Genomic DNA, 24,708 nt, shown 5'->3' with positions numbered 1-24,708 from the left:
GCCCCGGCCTCCGCGGGCACATCCAGATCAGAGGAGAATGCGTTGATCTGATTGCTGTGTACACTACTGTCATTCACCGGCATTATTTCAGCACCGCTGAGACCTCCTTAATGCCCCGATTTGTTTAACAGTTCATCAATCATTCCGTCCCTGCCCGCCATTGGCCCACGTGACAGGGTATAATACAGCTTCCTGTCAGAGGATGATGCATAAGCTACATCTCAGCCATGAAAAGCTACCGTCAGTCTCACAGAAGAGTAAGTTTGTCAAATTTGGGAAGGGGGGAGTTGAGAGTTACAGACAGTCACAATGGCCGTACAATTACAAGGGCTCAAGTGGAGATAATAACCAGCAAACTATACAATACGGCATGAAACCGCATTGACATATGGTATCAAAATAATCCCTCCCAAAACACCATCCCAACAGAAACATGAATCAGAAAACACATGATTCATTCCATTTCCTTTCATGCCACATGACAAGGCAGCGATGGGTTAGTCCAGCAGTACGCCCACAGGGTTGCACTGGTAGTGAACCAAGAGAGGGCATGAGTGAAGTAACTTCCTCTATCACAGCCTTGTGTGGGGCCTACAAGTTCCTCGCCAGTCAACGTGACCGGCAGGAGTCAACACTAGGCGGTCCTAGAGGAAGTTAAGCCGTCCATGCAGAGAAGGTTTGTTCACCTCACTTTTATTAGCTTCTTAATGACTGGAACAGTAGGGGAATCCCCTCCCCACACCAGCACAGTGTGAGCAAATTAAAACACTGCAAACAAAGAGAGAACAGCAAACAGAACCAAATAACTGCAAAGCTTTAGGGAACTAGATTAAGTTACAATTATAAGATACAGGGATGGGGTTTTAGGAAGAACCCCAACAATACCCCCTCCCATCACCCCCCCCCTCCCCCCACCCTTGTGGTGTGAAGGTATCCTGTGTTTTTAAAAGCAGAGTTTTTGTTGATAATGTAGGATCACCGTTATTCTTGACATATTTTGATTCTGTATATATCCCTGAGTAACATCTATCTAGTTTGTATTCACTATCAGTGCAGATAAGGGTGTGAGAATGTGTGTACGTGTTTCCTGTTTCTGCTGTCAACAGTGGCAAAATGAAATGACACAAACACACACTGTGTTTAGGCCGAGTACGGCAGACTCTCTCTCTCTCTCGCTCTCTCTCTCTCTATCTCTCCCCCTTCTCTCTCTCTTTCAGTCTCTCCCTCTATGTCTCTTTACCCTTCTTATCTCCACATCTCCACACAGCACGTAAACATGTAAGTGCAAAACTGACTTATCCAGCAAGACTAACCCCTGATCACCCTCCCTGCCTCAACCGTCTCTCGAACCCCCCCCAAAGTGTTCTACTTCCCCTCGCTGCTGTCAGCATGTAAACCCTGCCCCTCCCCCTCCTTCTCTGCCGCTCTGGGTTCAAGGGCTGTGGGCCCGCCATGGTTTCAGCTGTAGCGCCAACGTAGTGTGGCACGCAGGCCCCCTCAGATGCAGCTGGCTCCCTGGGTGTGCCAAGTTTCACCACACAGGAGGTGCGGGGGTGGTGGAGGGCGGGAGTGGGGGTGGGGGTGGGGGTGGGGGAGGTGTAGGGGTGAAGGGGCCAGCTCTGACAGCACGGAGAGGACCGCTAAGGAACAGAAAGAAAGCTGGTTAAGGGTTGGAGAGGACTGGGGGGGGGGGGGGGGGGGGTGTTTGTGATGAGGCCAGAGGTTTAGAAACAGGAGAGGAAGTGAGAGAAAACCAGTGAGATGGAGAGACGAGGGAGGCTGGTCTCATGTGGAGTTCGTAAGAGAAGATAACAGGAGAAGAGTTGCTGCAGGTGGCATGAAGGAGGTCCTAGCAAGAGATCCGAGCTGAAACATTGACTTCAGTCTGTCTTCTTCAACCCGGCCATGATCTGCCTGAGTAGATTACACTTCAAGTAGACCGGAAAAGGCCCTGATCCCTCAATAAAATCAGTAAAGGTCTTTTTCAGAGTGTCACCAGCCTTGTACATGGGCGATCTCTAAAAGTGCTACTGGATGCACTTGTGAGGCGCCATGTTCCTTCACAACTCCAAGATTTCCTGCGGCCTTATTTCCTCCTCTCTCTTTGTCCTTCTTTTGAACACTCAATTTTTCTCTCTGCTTCAGTCTTCTCGTTTCATCAGGATTTTATTGTATTGCTCTCTCTCTCTCTCTTTCTCTCTCTCTCTCTCTCTCTCTGTCTCTCTTTCTCTTTCCCTGGCACTGGGACTGTTGGGAAGGCTCAGTCTCCAGTGTGGTGTTGCAACCTCGTTTATCTCTCATTATGCCCTGATTAGAACACTGAGAGGAAAAGCGTGCACAGTCGTGTACATGCATGTGTGCGCGCATACACACATGCACGCACACACAGGTGCACGTTCGCACGCACACACACACATACACACACACATACACACACACACACACACACACACACACACACACACACCCCATTCGCCCATGGCACGTATAATCCAACACTTTGTTCCGTCTATACACAGCTCAACATACAGCCTATGGATAAATCTCTGCGCCTACCACAGTCCTACGCGAACACAGGCGCTATCAACATGCACACTTTCACTTGGACCGCGAGATACTCTACATGGCAGGATGCTCCAACAATAGCGATCCACATATAAGCAGGTGTCCGCTATGAGCCACGATCATCTCCTGGATTCTCCCATACGAGGGTGACAACCGGGGAGACTGCAGTCACTCACTGTTGGCACCTCTCTAGCTGTTAACACCCCATCACCCGTTCACTCACTCACTAACTCTTCCCATCCACCTCTCATCTCCTCCACCAATTCTTATGAAGAACCGATAAAAACTGTAAACACTCTGTTAGGGCCTTTTTATCAGGGGGGTGGGGATGTGTGTGGGGGGGGTGAAGGTGCTGAAAGATTTTAAGTGAGGAAAATGATGGCTTTCAGTTTCCATGCCAACGGAAACAGAAATATCCTCTGTGTGTGTGTGTGTGTGTCCATGTGTATGTCCTTGTGTGAGTGTGTGTGTGAGTGTGTGTGTGTGTGTGTGTGTGTGTGTGTGTGTGTGTGTCCATGTGTATGTCCTTGTGTGAGTGTGTGTGTGAGTGTGTGTGTGTGTGTGTGTATGTGAGTATAAGTGTGAGTGTGTGTGTGTGAGTGTGTGTGTATCTTGAAACACTAGTGTTGTGTTAGTGATGTGCTGCCTCATAACACTGGCCCATGGCAATAGGACGCCAACTTGCCAAATGTACAAAACTACAATAACCTAATTAAGATTTTAATGAAATTTAATTTAAAGATTATCAGAAATCTGTCTGACAGTAAATTCATAGCATGTTGCTTTAGTGACTTTTTGAAAGTGTTAAGCCTCTTTGTACTGATGTGGCTCTAGTCAAACACCTCAAGCAAAGACTTAAACACTCACACTGTCTTAAAGAAGCAACATCAAAGAACACAGTTAATTCCATTCAAACACTTTATATCAAATACTTAAGTAGTGCTTATCCAGTTTCAGTGGGAAGATCACATAGGACATCAAGAGCGTGACTTTCCAATATACACTTTATCAATGTTCCTATAGATTAATTGGGTAAAGCAAATGACAGTGTATCCTAAATGACTTTGTGTCCATGGTGAGAAGGAACCCAAGTAAACCAGTGTGAAGAGGAAGAGGCATGTCAGCTTCGGGACCAGGCACAGCACGCTAGGGCTGCCCCAGAATATGCCTGTCTGCTAGGGAACATTAATGTCATTATTGGTGAGGATATCATACACCTTTTTCACAGAATCTTTTTTTCTTTTTTTCCCACTCACTGATGCTTCTCTAACCCTGGTGGATAAAACACTGTCGAGCATTTTTAACAGATGGTTGGCCAGAATAGCAGTCTGAAGCCAGAGCTGCTTCCCTCCAGGGCTCAGGGTTCCAGTCCTGCAAATGCAAAACACACAGGAACAGCTATAGCTCTTCCACAGGGCTGTGACCCCCCCCCCAGATACATGCTCTGAACTGAAACTGTAACTAAATGCTCTTAAAGTCCGTTATTAGCACGAGTAGTGACAAACCTCAAAAAAGGAAGGAATTTAATTACGACAAGTGTTTAATTAGCGTGTATATTTGCAGAGAGAAAGCTGGGATCAAACACTAGGCCTCTGTAGTCTACCCAACCCTGATACTCACAACTTCACTAGTGGTCCCTACATTTACCAGTCATTTGCATTAATGCTAACAGTTTTGCATGGTGCATTTGCCACAGGCCAACTTTGTAAGCTTTATATGTGGTTGTCTGCAAGCCAGTACCTGGCCAGACACATGTGATGGACAGATGCTAAAAGACCTCAACCAAGCCACCGTTTTCGCTGCTGGCACTGAGGGAAGTGAGGCAATCTAACTGCTGCGTCACACACACACACACACACACACACTCTGGTGCGGACACACACAGGCACGGCCTGCTCCACCCATGGCCTGCTCCACCCACTTCGGTCTTCTCTTTCATAAGTGAGAGGTCTCCTCCATGCGGAGGTTGTTTGTTTCAGACCTGTAGATCTGATAAAGGAGGACATCCCTCCTCTCCTCTCCTTGTCTGTATTTTACTCTCCTCTTATGTCCTGTCCGGTCCTGTCATGTCCTGTCCTGTCTCGTCCCATCTCGACTTTTGTGCATTCTGAAGACTGGACCCGATGGTGCCAGCAGTGGTCAGCAAGTGGTTAGTCATTGTGTGAATGTGAACAAGAGACACCAGGCCTAAGAAAGTATCTGTGCTGAGTAGGTGTGGGAGGGTGAATAGCACAATGTGCTATTTAAGGTGCGTGTCATGTCTTGTATGTGGTCAATTTGTTGAGTGTGTGTGCATTGGTGCATGTGTGTGTGTGTGTGTGTGTGTGTGTGTGTGTATGTGTGTGTGTGTGTGTGTGTGTGTGTGTGTGTGTATGTGTGTGTGTGTGTGTGTGTGTGTGTGTGTGTGTGTGTGTGTGTGTGTGTGAGTGTGTGAGTTGGCTGCATCATGTTTGTTTGATTTCCTGCTGAGCTGAGCCATAATATGTGTGCTTCTGCATATTTATCAATGAGTGTGTCTTGGGACTTTCTTCCTGTATATGTGGTTGGTAGAAACTTTTTTGGCATTTGGTGTGTGTGTGTGTGTGTGTGTGTGTGTGTATGTATGTGTGTCTGCATGTGTGTCTTTGTGCCATGCATGTGTTCGTGTGTGTGTGCACGTGTGTGTGTGTGTGATATGTGTGTGAGTGTGTGTCTGTGTGTGCGTCTGTTTGTGTGCACATGTGTGTGTGTGTGCATGTTTGTGTGTGTGTATGTGTGTGTGTGTGTATGTGTGTGCGTGTGTATGTGTGTGCGTGTGTTTGTGTGTGCTTGTGGGTGTGGATCTGTGTGTGTGTATGCATGTGTCTGTGTTTGTGTGTGTGTGTATGTGTGCGAATGTGTGTGTGTGTGCGTGCGCGTGTGTATGCAGGTGTGTGTGTGTGTATGTCTGTGTGTGCATCTGTGTCCACGTGTGTGTGTGTCCGTGTGCGTGTCCGTGTGCATGTGTGTCCGTGTGTGTGTGTGTGTCTGTGTGTGCGTCTGTGTCCGCGTGTGTGTGTCCGTGTGTGTGTGTGTCCGTGTGTGTGTGTGCGTGTGTGTGTGTGTGTGCGTGTGTGTGTGTGCGTGTGTGTGTGTGTGTGTGTGTGTATGTGTGTGTGTGTGTGCGTGCTGGGAGAGGGTCGCTGATGGTGCTGCTCTGGTTTTCCTCCCCTCGGCACCCTCTCTCTGTTGCCATGGAGAGACAGTTCTTTTCTCCCATAGGAGCAGAAATTAACACCATTTTTAACTGGCTCCAGGGCCTCCCCCCTGCGAGAGTGAGAGATAGCGAGAGAAAGAAAGAGAGAGAGAACTCTGCTCCAAATCCACAACCCCAAACACACACTGAATACACACGGAGGCTTGCATGTGCACACCTACACAGATTACCACATACACATCACACTGCCAGCTTTGGTCAGACTCTGAGTGGATCAGAGAGAGAGAGAGAGAGAGAGAGAGAGAGAGAGAGAGAGAGAGAGAGGGGGGGGGGAATAAAAGCCTTCTCCATCTATCCATCTCTATTCTGGGAGGATGCTGCAGTGGGACAAAAGAGAGTCTCACTCCCCCTTTACCATTCCTACCCCCATACCCCTCTATCTCTCTCTCTCTCTCTCTCTCTCTCTCTCTCTCTCTTTCCCTCTCCCCCGTCTCTCTGTGTATAATTAGCCGCTGCAATCTCTCATTAGCGTTGTGGGGCCTGTCTGTCTCTCTGTCTGTCTGTCCCCCCTGCAATTACTCCACGGCACCCAAGGCCACAGGACCCAAGCGGCATCGCCGTGGCACGTGCTATTAACGTCGCCGAGACGGAGACCGATTGAGGCGGACGGCAAACAAACGAACGGCGAGTCATTAACATGCGCTGCCGCTTGTGTTTGGCTGCGGTGGAGGCGCTCTCTCTCGTGGGTGGTCCTACTCCTGTTGGCGATTTCCACAGAACCGCTGTGGTCTGCGCGACGCATAGCCACGCACGCTCGGATAGCCGCATGTATTCACGACGCAATATTTGCGGTGGCGACGCATCGTTAAGATGATCTTAATTGACAGCGAGGACGAGTGTTGCAATACGACGATGCAGGATGATGACGGCGAGGGGAAAGGTGACAAGCCAGGAAGCGCGCAGGGCCGTGGCTGTGATAACGATCACGTGTGTTCGAGCAAAATGAAGACTGTGATAGGGACACGGAGAAGCAGTAAAGTCAGAGGGAGGAGGGACCTGAGAGTTTGGGATGGGAGCTCTGTGTGTGTGTGTGTGTGTGTGTGTGTGTGTGTGTGTGTGTGTGTGTGTGTGTGTGAGAGAGAGAGAGAGAGAGAGAGAAGGAAAACAATATAGAGCTGGGGCATTAGATGGATACCGAAGAGGGTTGGACGTGAGAGAGAGAGGGACAGAGAGAGAGGGACAGAGAGAGAAGGACGGAGAGAGAGAAAAGAGATGGAGAGAGGAGAGAGGGAGGAAGAAAGAGAGAGAGAGGGAGGGAGATAGTGAAGGAGAGAGAGGCATAATGTGGATTTAATGAAGGGGCTCTATGAACTAACACAGAGGGAGGAGGGGAAGCAGAGGACAGATAGAAGGGATGGAAAGAAGAAAGAGAAGCCAAAAGACCCCCCCCCCACACTGACCCCCCCCCCCCCCCCCCCATCCCCGTCACCCCCTCCCACACATGGACACACATGGAGGTTTTCCATGTTGTCCCATTTCCCTTATGATTAGTTGACTAGGGGATGATGGGAGTTTAAAAGGTGACTTGTTATCATGTTTGCAATGAAGTCGTCTAAATTCTGTACTGAAACTAGTACTGAAACTAGCTGTTTTGTCACCCCCCCCCCCACACACACAAACACACCTGCTCCAACCTGCCAAGATAATTCTTACAGCTTGTTGTAATACTGTACACTCACACTGCCATTGTTCATATGTGCATCCAAAGTTATGCTAATTCTGTGCCATTAACAGTATGAGTGTGAAGGGTGAAGTGGAGGCTATTATCAGAAGACACACTGATCCCCGTCCTGCACGCTCACCCTGGCTGTCTTCAGTACTATGTTCACATCTAGATGGACATATGGGCATGGTCAATGCAGTCTTCTTGTCCTGTGTCTGAAGCATTCCTCATATATGCATAAGCAGGAGAGTGAGTGTAAATATGTATGTGTAAACCATTGCCTCCTTGTATTTACGATTATTATGGGAAAGCAGTGATAAGTATATATTCTTAACCCACAAATTCTTTGATTCATGTAGAAATTGTAAGAATGCATTTCTCCGTAGTGCTTGTTTTTATATTGTGCAGTGTGTGATAAGAATAATTTTGCATGAGGTTGCCATTACTGTTACTGTTGCTCTTATCAGTGTTGTGGGAGTGTTACTGGGTTTTGTTCCATGCTGTGACACTTTCCTGTTTTATAGACTCTCAGCACGGGATGGTTTTGCCCATTTCCTTTTAAATATTTGCTGGGTCTCTTCTTTTGCTGGCCTGTGTGTGTAAGCGCATGTGTAAGGGTAAGTGTATGTGTGTATGTGTGCATGTGCATGTGTGTGTGTTTGTGTGTATGTGTGCATGTGTGTGTGTGTGTGTGTGTGTGTGTTTGTGTGTATGTGTGTGTTTGTGTGTATGTGCATGTGAGACCCAGCTGCCTCCTTCTCTTCCCTACCCCTGTGTGTGTAGGACTATTTAGCAAGTCAGTGCACTCTGTGTGTGTCTGTGTGTGTGCGCGTGTGTGTGTCTATACGTGTGTGTGTGTGTGTGTGTGTGTGTGTGTGTGTGTGTGTGTGTGTGTATGTGTGTGTGTGTGTGTGTCTGTGCGTGTGCAACTGTGAATATGTGTGTGAGACTGCCAGAGGGGGGTGGGGGGTCGGAGGCGGCCACTTGCCGAATCAGCCCCTCCAGTATCCTAGCAACAGAGCTGTTTGGAGCGGGACAGGGAGAGAAAGAGAGAAAAGGAGAGAGGAAGAGAATAGGAGGTGTAGAGAGCAGGAGAGGGGACAGAAGGGATGAATAATATGCCACATCTGGAGTAAGCAGTGGATTGCAGGATTTAAAGAGAGAGAGGGGAGTGGAGAGACGAGTGGAAGGAGAGCATGTGTCAGAGGGAACGAGAGAGAGAGGGAAGAGAGAAGGAGAGAGAGAGAGAGAAAGAAAGAAAGAAAAGAGAGCTTTGGCAGGGAAATGCTGATTGCCGGCGCTGACATTTCATGGTGCTTCTTTAAAATGATGTGATGATGATGAAACCACACACTCACTGGCCCACTGAGCAGCTGCTGTCCTCTGAGACACACATGTGCACCACACACACACACACACAAACATTCACACAATGTCCCACTGTACTGCAGTTTAATGATTAAACATTTACACACATGCACACACGCACGCATGCACACACACACACACACATATGCACACACGCCCACACACACATGCTTCAAACCTAACCATTTATACCACACACAAAATAATAACCCTGTGAATCTAAACACAGTGAATAGATAATTTCTTGAAATACTACCTTTGCTCAGAGCAGAATTACTCTAAAGTCTAGGAGCCTTAGGACAAACATCACAGCTCTTTTACCATGCTCGAGAAGCTGATTACACCAGTATGTATTCTAAGGATGGACAAATAACTCTTGGCAATTTGGTCATAATTAGGTTATACGTAGGTTTTATTTGTGCGGTGCAGAAATGTTTCCTAAAATCCACCCGGACACCACAGTGTTGATCACTTTAATCAAAGCGTGCAACAAATCAATATTCCAATGCTGCACATCAGACCAAGACGTAACCAAACCCTCTGCTCTATGGAGTAATTAAGACGTCTTGACTCTTGTTCTGGGACGCCTTGTGAGGCGGTGACATGTTTGCTGTACTTGCTTTCCAGCTTTGTGCAGGGGTTAATGCAGTCCAGCTTGGGTCCTGCTGAGGGTGGAGTCCTGTGCAGTGCAAGGTGGGGTTGGAGATGGGGTTAGCACTGGTTCAGTTCACCTGTGACTGCACCCACCTCCCAGGCCTCTCGTGATGTGCACTCAGATTGGCAAATGGGGGGCTTAAAGTTGGGAGCAATGTGTGTGTGTGTGTGTGTGTGTGTGTGTGTGTGTGTGTGTGTGTGTGTTTGTGTGTTTGTGTGTGTGTGTGTGTGTGTGTGTGTGTGTGTGTGTGTTTGTGTGTTTGTGTGTGTGTGTGTGTGTGTGTGTGTGTGTGTGTTTGTGAGTGTGTGTGTGTGTGTGTGTGTGTGTGTGTGTGTGTGTGTGTGCAGCTGTAATTGAGTGGTTTGTAGGACAGGGGAGTTAGGGCTTAGGCCTGAAACACACACACACACACACACGTCCGCACGCACTCTCCTCCCCACTGCTAAAGCTATAGTTTTCGACTCAAAGGAGCGAGAAAAGTCTGCACCACATCGTGTCCTAGAGGGGTGATTTCTGTAACAGTTTCTTGTAGCTGAGAGAGAGCAGGACGAGTGAGAGAGACAGAAAACAAGAGGGAGAGAGGGAGAGAGAGAGAGAGGAAGAGAGAGAGAGGAGGGGGGAAACAGAGTAGCAAACAGGACAGGACCACATCAGCCCCAGGTGTGTGGACATCCCATTGTTTCCTGTGTAATGAACACGGCAGCAGGCCCGAGTGTAATCACATACATTCTGACTGATATGAACGTAATAAGGGTGATAATTATTAGCAGGAGCAAAAGCACATGCACAGGAGGATGGCTATAGAGGGTCGGATTAAAGCGAGCCTGCTCCGTGTGCTGGTTTTAGTTGCCATAGCAACGTTCATTACCTGGCACTCGGGAGAGAGGAGCGAGAGAAAGAGGGAGAGAGGGAAGAGGGAGTGGGACAGATAAAGAGATGGATGGAGAGGAGCAGAGAGGGGAAGGAAATATCCGGCAGAGAGGATGGAGAAAGAGCGAGAGACTGAGAGGTGGAGAGGGGGAGGTGTCCAGTGCAGTAGGAGAACAGAAAGAAAGAAAGAAAGAAAGAAAAAGGGACTAAGAGAGAGTGAGAGACAGTGAAAGAGGGAGGCTGAGGATGCTGCTGTACATCAACTGACACAAGTGCAAAAGCCAGACCAGGATGTCCCAGGTCCTCAAACACACACACACACGCACGCACGCATGCACGCACGTAACCCTGCCCCACCCCCCCCACACACCTGCTGCAGCTCTCAAACAGATACCCTTCTCCTTCTCCAGTGTCTACCCTTTCCTCCTCTATCAGAGTGCGTGACATTGAACACTAGTTTTCATATCCACGATACACTTTAGCAGCGAGAGGGCAGCACCCTGGTCCAGGGCTGAGGGCAAAAACCGCAGAGTAACCATCGAGCGCAAAAAGTAAACATGCAGCAGGGACACGAACCGAAGACGAGAGGCGGCCCTCGAGTGGCGGCGCGCGGTGAACGCAGCTAGAACAAAGACGGAGAACAAAGAGCAGAAGTGGCGTCGGGGAAAGCCGAAACCGACGCAGGTGACGGCACGGCCTCACACGGGCCAGCGGAGCTGGCCGATCTCTGTGGCGCTCGGAGTTACAGCGGGTGTCACATGACCCCTCTGCCCTGCGCACCTGCCCGGGAGAGCGCTGGCAGTTGCCATAGCTACGGGGTCAGGAGTATGGAAAGCAGGGCTGTGAGGGGGGCCTGTGGCAGGAGGTGGGGCTGTGTGTGCGTGCGTACGTTTGAGTGTGGCACGGAATGGTGTTATTTTTTTAAATGCTGCAGGAAAAGCATTTGAAAACCACACTTCTCTCCCTCCCTCTCTCTCTCTTTCTCTCTCTCTCTCTTGATATCTCTCGATATCTGTGTCTCGCTGAGTTGCACATTTCAGTATAAAAAAACTTTTCTCCTTGTGTTGTATTAGGTTTGGATCAATGGGGTGCTCTGGGAAGCTTCAATTATGTAATGTCTGCGTAGGTTTTAGGGGTTTACACCAAGACACGGCAACACAGCACTTACTGTGATACCCTGTAAGCATCTCAAGACTTGAGTGCAGATGTTGGATCTATTTTTTGTGAATGAGGCCAGAAAGGAATTTTATCCCAGACAAGAATTTCTGCTCTGAGATCCTTTCATTTAAGCTTGGAGGCGTTTAAAGTGCTTTAGCCGAAAAAGTCAACCCCGGAGAAAAGCAAAGAGTTTCCCTGGAAGAATGCAGTGGTATGTTAACGTAGTTGTATGAATGGCTGTACCTACCAGCTTTGTATACCTGTAGTCCACTGTAGATTTGTAGGTCAGTCGTACTGTCTGCAACAGGATGTAGTAGCAGGTGCTGCATGTGTAACTCAGAGCGTGGCCTCATCCTCACAGGGCTGATCCCCCCCCCCCCCCCCCAACCTTCGTCCCCCGTCTCTCTGTTGGTCTACAGTGCACCGATGGTGGACAGTCGCAGGACAGCTCTCTGAAGCGTGTGGCAGTGGTGGAGGATTTCTTCGACATCATCTATGCCATGCACGTGGAGATGGGGGCTGACCCAGGCAGAGCACCCAAACATGCCGGCCAGAAGAAGACTTACAAAGCGGTGAGGCTCAGACTAAACACCCTTCCAAGCTTAGTTCGGTAATGGTTCAGCAACGGGTTTGTCAGAATGGGGTGAGATTACCTGCGAACATGTCATAGTCTAAGAATAAGAAAATGGACCATTCCATTAAAATGTAATGTAATAAATATATATGGGTAATTAAGTGGTGTTAAAGTGTCAAGAGTACGCAATGGTTTTAAATGGTTCACCATGTGAACCATTAAATGGTAATGGAAAGAAAAAAATGCTTATTTAATTAGTTTAAAATGCACTATTGACTAAATGTTGCTTTAGATTCTATGGTCATTAGCGACATAATGTATTGAGTATGGAACTTAATCGTATTCTTATGTCAACCTGACTTGAACCCACAGAATATCACCTTGTCTTGTCTGATGTGTATCTGTTTATAACTGTTTTCATAAATGCCCGATATACATTAATGTATGTGCATGACTAATAGTGAGCGCTTCAGGCTGTTGCTGAGGCAACCGCAGCCATCTTGCACCTGTAGCGCTATTGTGTGCGAAGCAGGCCGTGGACTGGGAAACGAACACGGTTAAAAATGTTTCCACGAAATAAGGGACGTATAATTCATTCTGACTGTGGGTTTAAAATATGGAATATGTAGACAGGGAGAGATTTCGATACATTTCGATACTCCATTCCTCACCGCTGATCTCCGGAACCCTACCCATCTCCCCATCAGTACTACTACACCAACAGCCTAAACAGGAAGCAAGCGACTCCAGATGAACTCTCTGAATGCATTATTGCATATTATTGCAGAGTCTCTGGCTCAATTTCTCATTTACTTCACAGCGTCTCAGACCAGTTTCATTTCCCTGGGCTTGCGCTACAGAATGGCTTATCGTCGCCTTCTAACGATTTAAAACGAGTCCCCGCGTGTCAACAGCGCTCTCCTCGGCGTGAGGACAGGGTTAAAAGTGCCTAAGGTTCTCTGAGCCGTGCTCTCGACTGGCACAATCTGAAAAGGGCTCTTAAAACACTCCAAATATATAGAGAGCACTTAAACGGTTCATTAAAATGCTTTATTATATACAAAAAATCCTCTTTTACTGGTGTTTGTAGAATCACGATCACGTCCCACGGCATTTTAATCTGAACCATTGTCGTCCAAAATGAAACGGAGAGACGAACACCAGGCCAGTTCTCTGATCTGGGAACAGCTTTTGCGCTCCTTGTGCCTTATGACTGCAGTTATATGGAGCCATCTAAGATAAGCATTCTTGGTCTGTGCCCTGAGCTATGATCCCACTGTGTGTGAAAGCAGGTGTCAGGTTCCAGCCCCCGTTGAGCTCTCTGCTAATCACCTAATTAAAGTAATTAGCCGGCTGATAGGTCTGTTTCTGACATTTGCCATGCAGAGTCGCCACACAGACCTGCTCGACTGTCCAACTCTACTACTCGCCGCTATCTTGTTGCCCTTAGTGCTTCCTGATTGGCTGTGACTTTTAAAATGAGCTGTGACTAGCAAAGATACTCTGTGATTGGTGCGATTCGCTGTGGTCGCACAGGCTTTGATTGGCTGTAATCGACCATGACTGATGGTGATAGGCTGTTTACCCCAATTCCACCCCTGGCCTGAGCAGAAAAGGATTGCCATTTTCTAATATTTAATTGTAGTGTAATACATATGTGGCTTCAAGGTTTAAAGCTTCCAAGATTCTGGAATATGTACTGCATATTTCTGAGTTTTAAAATAGTACATCTTTGGTTGAAATAACTGTGTGTGATTAACGCCAATATTGAAAATGCAGATGGCCCAGTGGCAAACTTAAGAACAGTATTTCTTTTATGAATGGGTTCAGTATAGACCTATGAGAATTAACCCGTCTACTCTGAAACACTTCACAAATTCAAGACTTGTCCTCTTGGCCCATTTCCTTGTCCTATTGCTGCCTATGCACTCTGTCCTCTTGTGGCGATATGGTGTAACTGCACGGATTTACAACCTATTTGATTTACCATCAAATAGGTTGTGTTAACTGATCTGCATGCGACCCTGTCTCCAAAAGGATTAGTTTATTATATTGGTTTAGATTTAAGAATAGACATGAAGCAGCAGAGATTCTCTTCCTTAATCCTGGAATTAAGCAGAGCTGTTAAGAACGCTGGTCTGCCAGAGAAGGGTATCACCTAAACACAGAGAGGAAAGGTCATGCTTTAATGTGGTTCAGAAACAATCAGGAAGGAGAGAGGCTGGTGGTAAGTGTATGTGGGTGTGAGCCAGTGTGTGTTTGGAGGACTTCAGAGGCAGTGAGGAGGTCATGTACCGCGCCCTTGGGGTTGGGTTCACCTCCTCTCCTCAGCCTCTGCCCTGGGGAAAGCTGCTGTCAGGTCTCGTACGCCCACTCCTGTGAGTCCTCTGCGGCCAGGCCAGGAGGGGAGGGTTGTCTGTGGTATTCTGGGAGGTGTGTGTGTGTTTATTGCTGTTGTTGGTGTTGGTTTTTTTCTCTGAATGGCCTTTTCCCTCAGCACAGCCAGAGGCGGAAGGAGGGGAGCCAGGCGTCCCTGATATGCCTGCTACTTGTGCTCTCTCCCTCCCTCTCTCTCTCTCTCTCTCTCTCTCTCTCTCTCTCTCTCTCTCTCTCTCTCTCTCTCTCTCTCTCCCTCCCCCTCTCTCTCTCCCCCTCTTTCTCTCCCCCTCTCTCTCACCCTCTCTCTTATCCTCTCTCACTCATTCTCTCTTACTTTCACTCTCTCTCACCCTCTCTCACTCTCACTCTCACTCTCACTCATTCTCTTACTTTCACTCTCTCTCAGTCTCTCTCTCCCTCTCTCACCCTCTTTTACTTTTACTCTCTCTCTCTCACTCCTCTTTTTCACACCATATGAAGGTCGCACGCAAAATAGTGGCAGAAGGAATGGAAGGGGGCACAAAAGGCAACCCTTTATCACAGCATACGCAGCTCCCCAGTGACACAGGACCGCAAATCAACGCAAACATTCCAGAAAGCCAACGTTTTATTCTCTAGAACATAACATTTTATATTACAGAGCTCAATTTGCTTCACATCCTCCACTCAACCTTAGTTTCTACCAATGCCCCATCCCATGTGCTCTCTCCCAAAATTCTGGTCTCTTTTGTTTCTGTCATCCTCTGATCCCTTCTCCTACACATACCCCCCTTTCCCTCCTTGGGTTGCCAGATTGCGGAGACGTACGCTTTCCTGCCCCGCGAGGCAGTGACCCGCTTCCTGATGAGCTGTGGGGAGTGCCAGAAGAGGATGCACATCAACTCTAGCACAGCTGAGTTCAAAGGTCAGAGGCTTGTTCTCACCTTCGAGCAGACAAAAGCCTGATGTTGAAAACCTACATGAAAATATATACCTTTCACATTTAAGGCTTTCAGCCTTTGCTTTTGGTATAACTACTGAACATTTGCTTAATGTTGTTTTTTTGTTTTTGAGCATCGTTGTTAATGCTGCACAAATATTGAATATCTTTGATAGGCGCATAAAAACCATGGTTTAGCCATGCATAGCATACATATAGTTTAGGCCCTTTAACCTACATGATGTTGTGTTGAAATTAAGGAAGCATTTGAAGGTATTGATACTGAGAAAACACCACGTTTCGTGCCTAGTCATTTAAAGACGTCAGTGTTTGAGTAGACTGCATACGACAGAGGTGCACTCTGTTTGCTGACAGCACACGGGTTGACTAATGCTCCCTCTCCTACGTGTTTAAGGACCATAGTGAGACACATCCTTGAGCTCTGAATAGACCTTATTTCATTACATCTTCCATGGCATTGCTGTAAATCCATAGCCTGTATTCATGAATTATTTTTGTGTTTAGACTGCATATATACTGTAATTCGTCACATCAGTCTCATACATTTCGTGCATTGTGGTCAGTAGCCAATAAGTCAATTCAGCACAATGGCGTGATGTCTGTCTGCTGTTAGTCACATAGGTGACTCATTTTCTCTGAGTCGGGCTTCTTCATAGATGCTCAGACAGTGCTGATGCAATGGATCTAAAAAGATGTCATTTTTTGAGCTCAGTAGACCATTCTTTTTTCTTTTCTTTTCTTTTTTTTAAGGCTATATCATCCACTTTGCTTGGCCCATGTAGTCTCACCAACAGTCACACGTGGCCCCAACAAATGACATTTTGACTTGCCTTACAGAGCTTTGTGCTGTAGCTTTTGAACTGAATAAGCTCAACAGATCAACAGACATGTAAGAAACAAAGGCAAGGCAGTATTTATTGTGTTTGATTTAACAAAGACCCAAGGGATTGTCAATGGGAATTTTGGTTGTCAACCGATCCTCAATAACACCCTCCAGTGGACATATGTGGGACTGCTGTCTTTATGAGGCAGTTACTGATGCAGCCTTCATGGTACACATGCTGAGATCTGCTAAAATTATATTTTATAAAATACATCTCGGAAAATATCTCAGTCATGATGCTTGTAATCTGTTTGTTTATGACATGTTAATATACTTCTGCCTAAACATGGCCTTTGTGGCCGTGGTATGTGTGTATGAATGGTTGAGTGTGTGTGTGTGTGTGTGTGTGTGTGTGTGTGTGTGTGTGTGTGTGTGTGTGTGTGTGTAGTATATATATTGGTCTGTGTGTATGTTGGTGTGTGTGTATGTGTGTGTATGTGTGTGTGTGTGTGTGTGTGTGTGTAGTATATATATTGGTCTGTGTGTATGTTGGTCTGTGTGTATGTTGGTGTGTGTGTATGTGTGTGTGTGTGTGTGTGTGTGTGTGTGTGTGTGTGTAGTATATATATTGGTCTGTGTGTATGTTGGTCTGTGTGTATGTTGGTGTGTGTGTATGTGTGTGTGTGTGTGTGTGTGTGTGTGTGTGTGTGTGTGTGTGTGTGTGTGTGTGTGTGTGATTACTTCTCTGTAAATAAGGCACTAATGCTGAGAGACTAAAACAGTTTTCACTCCCACAGAAAATGACCGTCCCACATCTCTGGTCCCAGACCTGATAGACTACAACATGCCTCTTACTGCCACCTACCTGAAACAGATGAAACTGCAGTGCATGAATGCCAACGAGCAGGTAAGAACACTTGAATGATATAGCAGAGGAACTGCTAATGTCCATTGAGTAGTAAAATGTGAAACTATATTTAATAGAGTGAATAAACTGTTTAAACATCTTTTCCTGCAAGAAGATGCACAATGAACACTGGGTAAATATTTAGCATTTGGCTTCTATCAAGTTAAATAACTTTAAATTAATACAATTTATGGTTTGTAGTGCATTGTTTACAAATGATGACTGTGTATGCAGAATGCACAAGGTAAAGTTGGTGTGGCTTCAGAATATAAGAGGGGGAGCTTGTCTTTCTCGGTTCTCCTAATAGAGTGTTCTCCATTATCTGGCTTACTGTCTAGTCGTGTGGAGTTGCAGAAGATAATATGGCCATAATATCATGGCAGAGAAGCTTCCCCTTATAACCCCATTCACCTTCTATACTCGATGCGCTCCACTGTACCTGTGCATTACAGTGTTGTCATAATTACATGCATGGATGTTTACTATTTATTGCACAGCTTTTGATAAAGAGCCAAAATTAACACCACAGACAAACTCCAGAGTGTCCGAAACGTTATCAAAACCCCACAGAAGTCAATTCCAGTGTCCAAAACAGCACTATTGTAGCAGCTATATGGTTCAGTGCCTGAAACATCAGGCTTATTGCTGAAGGGCCATAATATGCAGTATGTGGTCGTCAAGGTAAATTCCTATAGCTTCTGTTGCCTCAGCAACAGTATATACCTGGGTGCCTAGAATAGCATGGGTTGCAGCTACCCCCGTCCTTACGGCTTATAAACGCCACTCTGTATGACTTATAATCAAGATTTCAAAAGGCAGCCTTTCAATTCACACATTTAAGTTGTGCGGAAAGGCCTGTAAAACTGTAAAACTGTACAGCTGCCCATTCCATGGACATGACCGATTTTTTGTTACCAGTGACTGTAAAGTTTTCACATAGTCTTTATAAACTTAATGAACATTACATTTATAAAATGTGCAGTGTTAAATGTTTAGCTATTTGACACGCCTGCAAATGTTTAGTTAGGTTTCACTTGCCAGATTGTACTTGTCTAAAGGATATTACGCACTTTAAACACTAGGGAGCAGTGTTCACCTACTCTACATGCTGTCCGGAGTCTGCAGTCAAAAAAAACTGAATTCATTACGCATTAATACATACAGCACGAGTACAGTTTAGCAGTTCCTAATTGACTTCCAACAATTTTATAAAAGAACAATGCATAGATAAGAACACCACTCTCTGCCAACGGCACTAAGTCAGGACTGTCTATTGTCTATTGTAAGATGATCACATTAAATCCTTCTGGGACCTGTCTACCTCTCTGAGATCACTGCACCGTTTCCGTGTGTTTTCGGTATAGCTTTATTCAAGAACAGGCGACAATTCACAAACAAAGGGCACGGAGTGGAAGCCCGCGGAGGTGGGGGGTGGTGGGGGCACAGCTGTCAATCAAAATGTGCAGGGATTCGCCGAGCTGCTCTTGAGCGGTATAGACCCCGCCCTCTCCTTCTCTCCTTCTGGAGTCCGCACGAATGGGAGACTCCTATGTCTCAAGCCGCTAGAATAAAACTAGAATCGCGGGCGCTGAGAGAAAAGGGAAAGATACGGTTTAAATCCCGCTAACCGGTTTCCTAGGCAAATTAAAGTGAAAAAGATTACAGCTGCTAAAAAAGGTATCTGTTCTTTTTTATTCTTTCATTAATTATAAAGAAAATGTTAACATGTTTTAGGGTAACCTATTACATGTAACATACCTAATCATATCCTTGTGACAGATCGAATTTGCCTCGCTTGCATTTAATTTCATAGCTAAAAGCTTTACTGAACTGGTAGATTTACCTGTCGACTAATAGCCTATTTTTTATGTTTCTTAGGGGTGATATATAGATACATGGTTAACGTAGCCTACTGTCACATGCGTAACCCGCATAAGCTCGGCATCGGAGTAGCCTGTTTACTTTTTAAAGCAAAGCTATTTGATCGCAGAATGTATGTCCCACTAATGAGCTGAGCAGACATTTGAACGAAAACTTAATATTGGCTTTTGTTGTCATTTTTGTTATCTCTATAGGCCCATGTTTACTAACATCCATTAAGCTACGTTCCGTATTTGCTGTAGACTTGGTTTATGCTTATTCAGTTTTAGATTTCACTTTCTTATAAAATTGGACACAAGATTTAGCAAATTTGTGTTTTCGACTTTAGTTACTTCGGTAGTTAAAGTGAATGTCGAAACACTGTTTAGATTTGTTTACCTTCTTTACTTTCATACGCACCGACTGCATTTCCCATCTAGAATCCTCAATTTAATTCATTCCAGCCGCACTGCTCAGACGCAGCACCACTGTTCATTGCTACACTGCACTGTCTACCAGTAGCTTCTTGCATTGGACACAAACTTATGTTATCTCCTGCAGTCTTTCACAACTCCCACTTAAGATTTCTCCTTTACACACCTCAGTGGGTACTCGGAGTAGTACTTCTGGGGCTACCTCAGACCTGACCAAACTCTTGATGCGTGTCCCTCAAACTCTGCAACTGAAATATTGACTGTTGTAATATTTCTACTTTCAGAACATATCTGAAGATATATTTGTTTCAGCTTGCGTTTCCCTTTGTTGTTCTTAGTAAAAATCTTTGATTTTTTGATTATTTGAAGCATGACGTTTGAGAAAAGCGTTACACATATAAGCAGTTTTAGCAGTATTTGAGGAGCCCTTTCTCTAACCCTTAAAGCGTACTAAGGCATGGCCATCTCTTGGATGAATTACTATAATTATAGCCCGTTCCTGTAGGCCTACAGTACCACTACTGTTAAAGCTCAACTGGGGTATGTAGTGGAACTCCTAAGACAGCACAATGTACACTACTACTGTCTCTGGAACAAGAGCACATGCAATTTGCATCAAATCAATAAGTGCCAATGTGCGCATGTGTGTTAGAGAGCGAGACGAAGAAAAACTATTGCACAAAGGCAGCGAAAAAAGGTTTTAAAGCCGCAGTACATATGGCTGCATGCTTAATCCATTTTGCATGTGCATGTTATATAGGTAATTCATGTGCATTATCAGCTTATTGAAATGCTCTCTGGGCATTCTTATGACATAATTTAATGGTGAAAAAGATTGGCTCATATAATGTAAAAAGAAAAAGTGGATTGTTCAAATGTTAAAACATTGCACCACTACGTCCTTCCTCATCAGTGTGATGGGTATGTTAATAAGCTGTCTGTGCACCACACAGGGGAGGTGTGCACAGAAGCTGTTGAGGGGGAAGTCAACACAGGGCAGTTGCTTATGGTGGAGGGAATGCATGTTTGTGTATTAGGGATGTGTCTCTGTGCTGGAGGGAGTGAGTGTGTGTTTGTGCACTAGAGTCAAGTCACTCTGCTGGATTGAGTGTGTGTTGGTGTATTAGGGTCATGTCACTGTGCTGGAGGTGCTGGAGGGAGTGTGTGTTTGTGTATTAGGGTCGAGTCACTGTGCTGGAGGGAGTGTGTGTTTGTGTATTAGGGTCGAGCCACTGTGCTAGAGGTGCTGGAGGGAGTGTGTGTTTGTGTATTAGGGTTGAGTCACTGTGCTGGATTGTGTATGTGTTTGTGTATTAGGGTTGAGTAACTGTGCTAGATTGTGTGTGTGTTTGTGTATTAGGGTCGAGTCACTGTGCTAGATTGTGTGTGTGTTTGTGTATTAGGGTCGAGTCACTGTGGTCTTTCTCGGCTGGCAGCCCATTCTGAGCAGCAGTAGCCAATAGCTTAAAAGCTCCTTCTGTTTTAATCATCCCACCAGCACCAAGCTCCAGATCTGCTGCAGCAACTGCAGGGGACTTGCCCTGACTCTTTCTCTCTCTCTTCTCTCTTCCTTCCCTCCATCTCTCTCTCTCTCTCCTCATCATCACCCCCCACCCCATGAGTCCCACCCCGTGGGACCAGAAGCAGCTGGAGAGCAGCCTCCTGGGCTAAATTCCTTCCCACTTCATTCAGCCCTTGACCAGGAGTCTGCTCTCCCTGCTGCCTCCCCCAGCACTGACCGCCTCGCCGTGCCTCCTTGATTGGCTGTGGCCAGACCACGACGGCCCCTTTGTGCTCCTTCTTCATGTCATGGCACTTTAAGCACACTGTGGTTATAAGCTTTCTGCTCCTCTCACTGATGGTCTACTGTACACACACACACACACTCACACACGCTCACAAACATACACAAACACACACAAACAGAATGCAGAATTCCTTTACTTCAAAGTCCAGCTCTCATCTCTGTATCTCTGCTGTTTCCCTCTTTATATATCATGCTCTTTTCTTTCATTCTTCTCCTTCTCCTACTCTCTCTCTCCCTCTGTCTCACACTCTCCCTCTCTCTTTTTTTTGCCAGACCCTATATAATGCCAACGCTCATTTTGACCCTAATGCACCACATGCACCAATAACATAACGTGCACCAATAACACCAAGTACACCAATAACATTATGTGCACCAAGCATCCAAACGTCCTGGAGCAGCGTGTTCCCCTTGAGGATAAGCCCTCACGTCTCTTACATCTTATATCTGTGTGTGTGTGTGTGTTCAGACATTTAGGGAAGTAGGAGCACTGGTGCATGTACATCTATCTGAAGAACTTCTGTCTAATTATGTTCAGAATTTTTCCTCTTTATGGATCTTCGGCACAAACTACTATACTGCAAGCATTTTTTCAAAGATGAAGCATGAATATCCTGATGGCATCAGATGTCCAGATTTATCCAGTTTTTAAATGCATACTGGTGTTTGTGCACATGCACCTTCAGTAGTATGAGCATGACCATTAAACTTAGAACACGCCAAATACGTAAGCCAACCCACTACAACATTTGTATTCAGAGACAGCTTAAAGCTAATGTACCTTTTTAAAAAGGCACACCTTATATTTCTCCTCACAAGTTAAAGAATTTAGAACAGAATAAACTTTTGTGCCTGAATTAATACAATTGTAGTAAATTGTATATCATTTCATATGTGTCTGAAACTAAGTGATACCAGACTTAGTGAGACAGGATTGGTGTCGATGGTAGTAGCCTCTTTGATCCAACAGAATTGTATTTTTCCTCAAGGAGATTTAAATGAGCAAAATCTTCTTTGATCACTCAGGAAAGACTGATTTATCTTTTTTTTTCCTGTCAGTTAACATGTAGCCACTGACAAATAGCATCCCATGTATATAAATGTGATTCATACAAGGGGGCCCGTTTCATCAAGTCTGAGGCCTGGTTTCCGAGACATTGCACCATGGCAACTTTCAGTTCAGCTGACAGTTTTTCAGGAGCAGACGGCTTTAGCTTAAGTGCTTCTGCACATTACCTCTGGGCTTTGTCGAGGTGACTCAGTACGGCAATTTGGGGCAGGGTGTTGGGTGGGGGGGGGGGGGGGGGGGGGGGGTGAAAATTACAGCCGGTAAGAGCGCGTCTCCAGTAGACAAGTGGCCGTATGCAGCCGCACTCCTCCACACCTCCCTCCATAACCCCCACCCCCACCTCCATGTGCAGTGTGCACACCACCCACACGTCTCTTCCCTGCTAGAGCCCCTCCATTCTTTTTAACCCTCTCCAGTCTGCCTGTTACCATAGAAATCGATAAACAGCGAGGAAAAGGGAACGATATACTACATAGTGCAAGGAGTACGTGGTGTAGAGGAGAGTGAGAGTGAGAGAGAGAGAGACTCTTGTTGTTCATGTGGAACATGAAACTGAGATCCCTGTGCACTGTCAGCATTGGACCTTGCTTGATTGGAACACCAAGGGATGGCAGTGAAAGATGGGGGAGGGAGTGTTTAGGAGAGATAGCACCAGTGGTGTTTTGGGTGGGGGTGCCGATGGTGTTGGGGGGGGGGGGGGGGGGGGGTTGCATTAAAGATTCAGCATAGGGGGATAAGCAGGCGTGTGTGTGTATGTGTGTATGTGTGTGTGTGTGTGTGTGTGTGTGTGTGTGTGTGTGTGTGCATGTGTGTGCGTGTGCTTGTGCATGTCATATAGCCATGTGGTTGGGTAGGAATGGGGCGTAGGCAATGCAGAAATGAGGATGGGAATGGGAGGTGGCAGAACAGTGTGGAAGTGTGTGTGTGTGTGTGTGTGTGTGTGTGTGTGTGTGTGTGTGTGTGTGTGTGTGTGTGTGTGTGTGTATGTGTGTGTATGTGTGTGTATGTGTGTGTGTGTGTGCGTGTGCGTGTGTTTGTGTGTGTTTGTGTGTGTGTGTGTGCGTGTGTGTGCGCGTGTGTGTGCGTGTTTGTGTGTGTGTGTGTGTGTGTGTGTGTGTGTGTGTGTGTGTGTGTGTGTGTGTGTGTGTGTGTGTGTGTGTGTTCAGTGATGCTGGGGGATGGTTCTTCAGGGGAGATTGTTATATTGATAACGAGTGAGGGGATGGCACACAGGAAGCTAAGAATGGGGCTGGCAAGCTGTGCTAAGACTGTCCAGTATGGCTAGTGCACACCAGGAAGTGCACCCAGCATATGGGTGTTGTTTAGCAGAATATTGATGGATTATTGAGTCCTGGGGACTTTATTTCATGCTGAATGATTTGATGTGAAGGACAGGAAAGGAAAGGTTCTTGATCCAACAGTAAGGTGATTAATAAGCATGGCTCATGTGAGCTTTTGGAACCTTCTTGAAGCCACACTAAGCTTTCTCACTCTTGCCTTATTATACAGCAATCCACCACAGAAAGAGGTGTTTTCACAGCTCCTAGAATCCACTGTTGGTTATAGGAAGGGTCATGACACTTGACATGTCAGGTTAAACACAGACCCACACCCACGTCACAGTCACTCCAGATTGCCAGATCAAGTATGAAACTCTGCAAATGGTATATGTAACCAGGCGTTGCTACACTCGGCTCCTCAAGTGTGTTCTTCCTGAAACTAGCCACCCTCTCCTCAGTTCTGCCTTAGCTCCTCCCCCTTCTTCCTCCCCTGTCCACTCCTCTCTGGGTCACGCTACAGTGAGCACATTTGGGGTTCCAGCTTCAACACATTTAAAAATAGCACCACTCCGAGTCACTTGGTACTTAATGCCGAACCACCTTTCTCCCTCATTCCCTCCCATTTCCAGTTTGTTGGGACTGGGAAGCAGTTCCTCAGGAAGGCACCAGTGACAGCCATGTGGAAGACCTTGGAGAGCACGAATACGAATAACGAACCCATGACTGCTTTTCTGTTTCCCTGTGGTATCTCCTAAAAGGAATAAGATGTCAATGTGATATTTATGTTGGCCCAGAATGCAACGGGTGGGAAAGAAGCAGTGTTTGTGGTGACAGTCTCCTTTGTTCACTTTGACCTGAGCCTGTAGGCGACTGCAGTAAGTGTGAAGTGGGTGTTCAGTAATGAAGCGGCAAGGAAGTTGTCACTTTGGACAAGTGAAGGTTAAAGTTTGTGTTTTTCTTTGCCAGAAAGTCCACTGGAAGCATTGTAAAATATATCTTTCTGTCCCCTTCACCTCTGCCTCTCTCTACATCTTTCTTTCCATCTCTCTTCTTTCCCCCTTCCATCTTTATGCCCTCCTCCCTTTCCATCTCTCCCTCTCCCTCTTTCTCTCTCTCGCTCC

At 46.3% G+C, this 24,708-nt stretch overlaps 1 protein-coding gene across 6 annotated transcripts in view; it reads left to right on the top strand.

Annotated features, from left to right (window-relative positions):
- Positions 1 to 24,708, top strand: part of nol4la (nucleolar protein 4-like a) — a 41,618-nt gene that overhangs the window by 2,998 nt on the left and 13,912 nt on the right. For 3 of the 6 annotated variants that reach the window (XM_077003692.1, XM_077003693.1, XM_077003695.1), the window contains 3 exons: positions 11,934 to 12,086; positions 15,260 to 15,371; positions 17,028 to 17,137. In XM_077003692.1, the coding sequence (XP_076859807.1) occupies positions 11,934 to 12,086; positions 15,260 to 15,371; positions 17,028 to 17,137 (375 nt within the window). Of the gene's footprint in view, positions 1 to 131; positions 258 to 7,885; positions 11,726 to 11,933; positions 12,087 to 15,259; positions 15,372 to 17,027; positions 17,138 to 18,669; positions 18,815 to 24,708 lie in introns of those variants that run through there. The other 3 variants (XM_077003694.1, XM_077003696.1, XM_077003697.1) reach the window with 3 other exon arrangements.

The sequence above is a fragment of the Brachyhypopomus gauderio genome, chromosome 4 (assembly GCF_052324685.1).
Source record: "Brachyhypopomus gauderio isolate BG-103 chromosome 4, BGAUD_0.2, whole genome shotgun sequence".
Taxonomy (NCBI): Eukaryota; Metazoa; Chordata; class Actinopteri; order Gymnotiformes; family Hypopomidae; genus Brachyhypopomus; species Brachyhypopomus gauderio.
The sequence above is the reverse complement of the archived record's forward strand: the minus strand, read 5'-3'. Positions and strand labels throughout refer to the sequence as shown.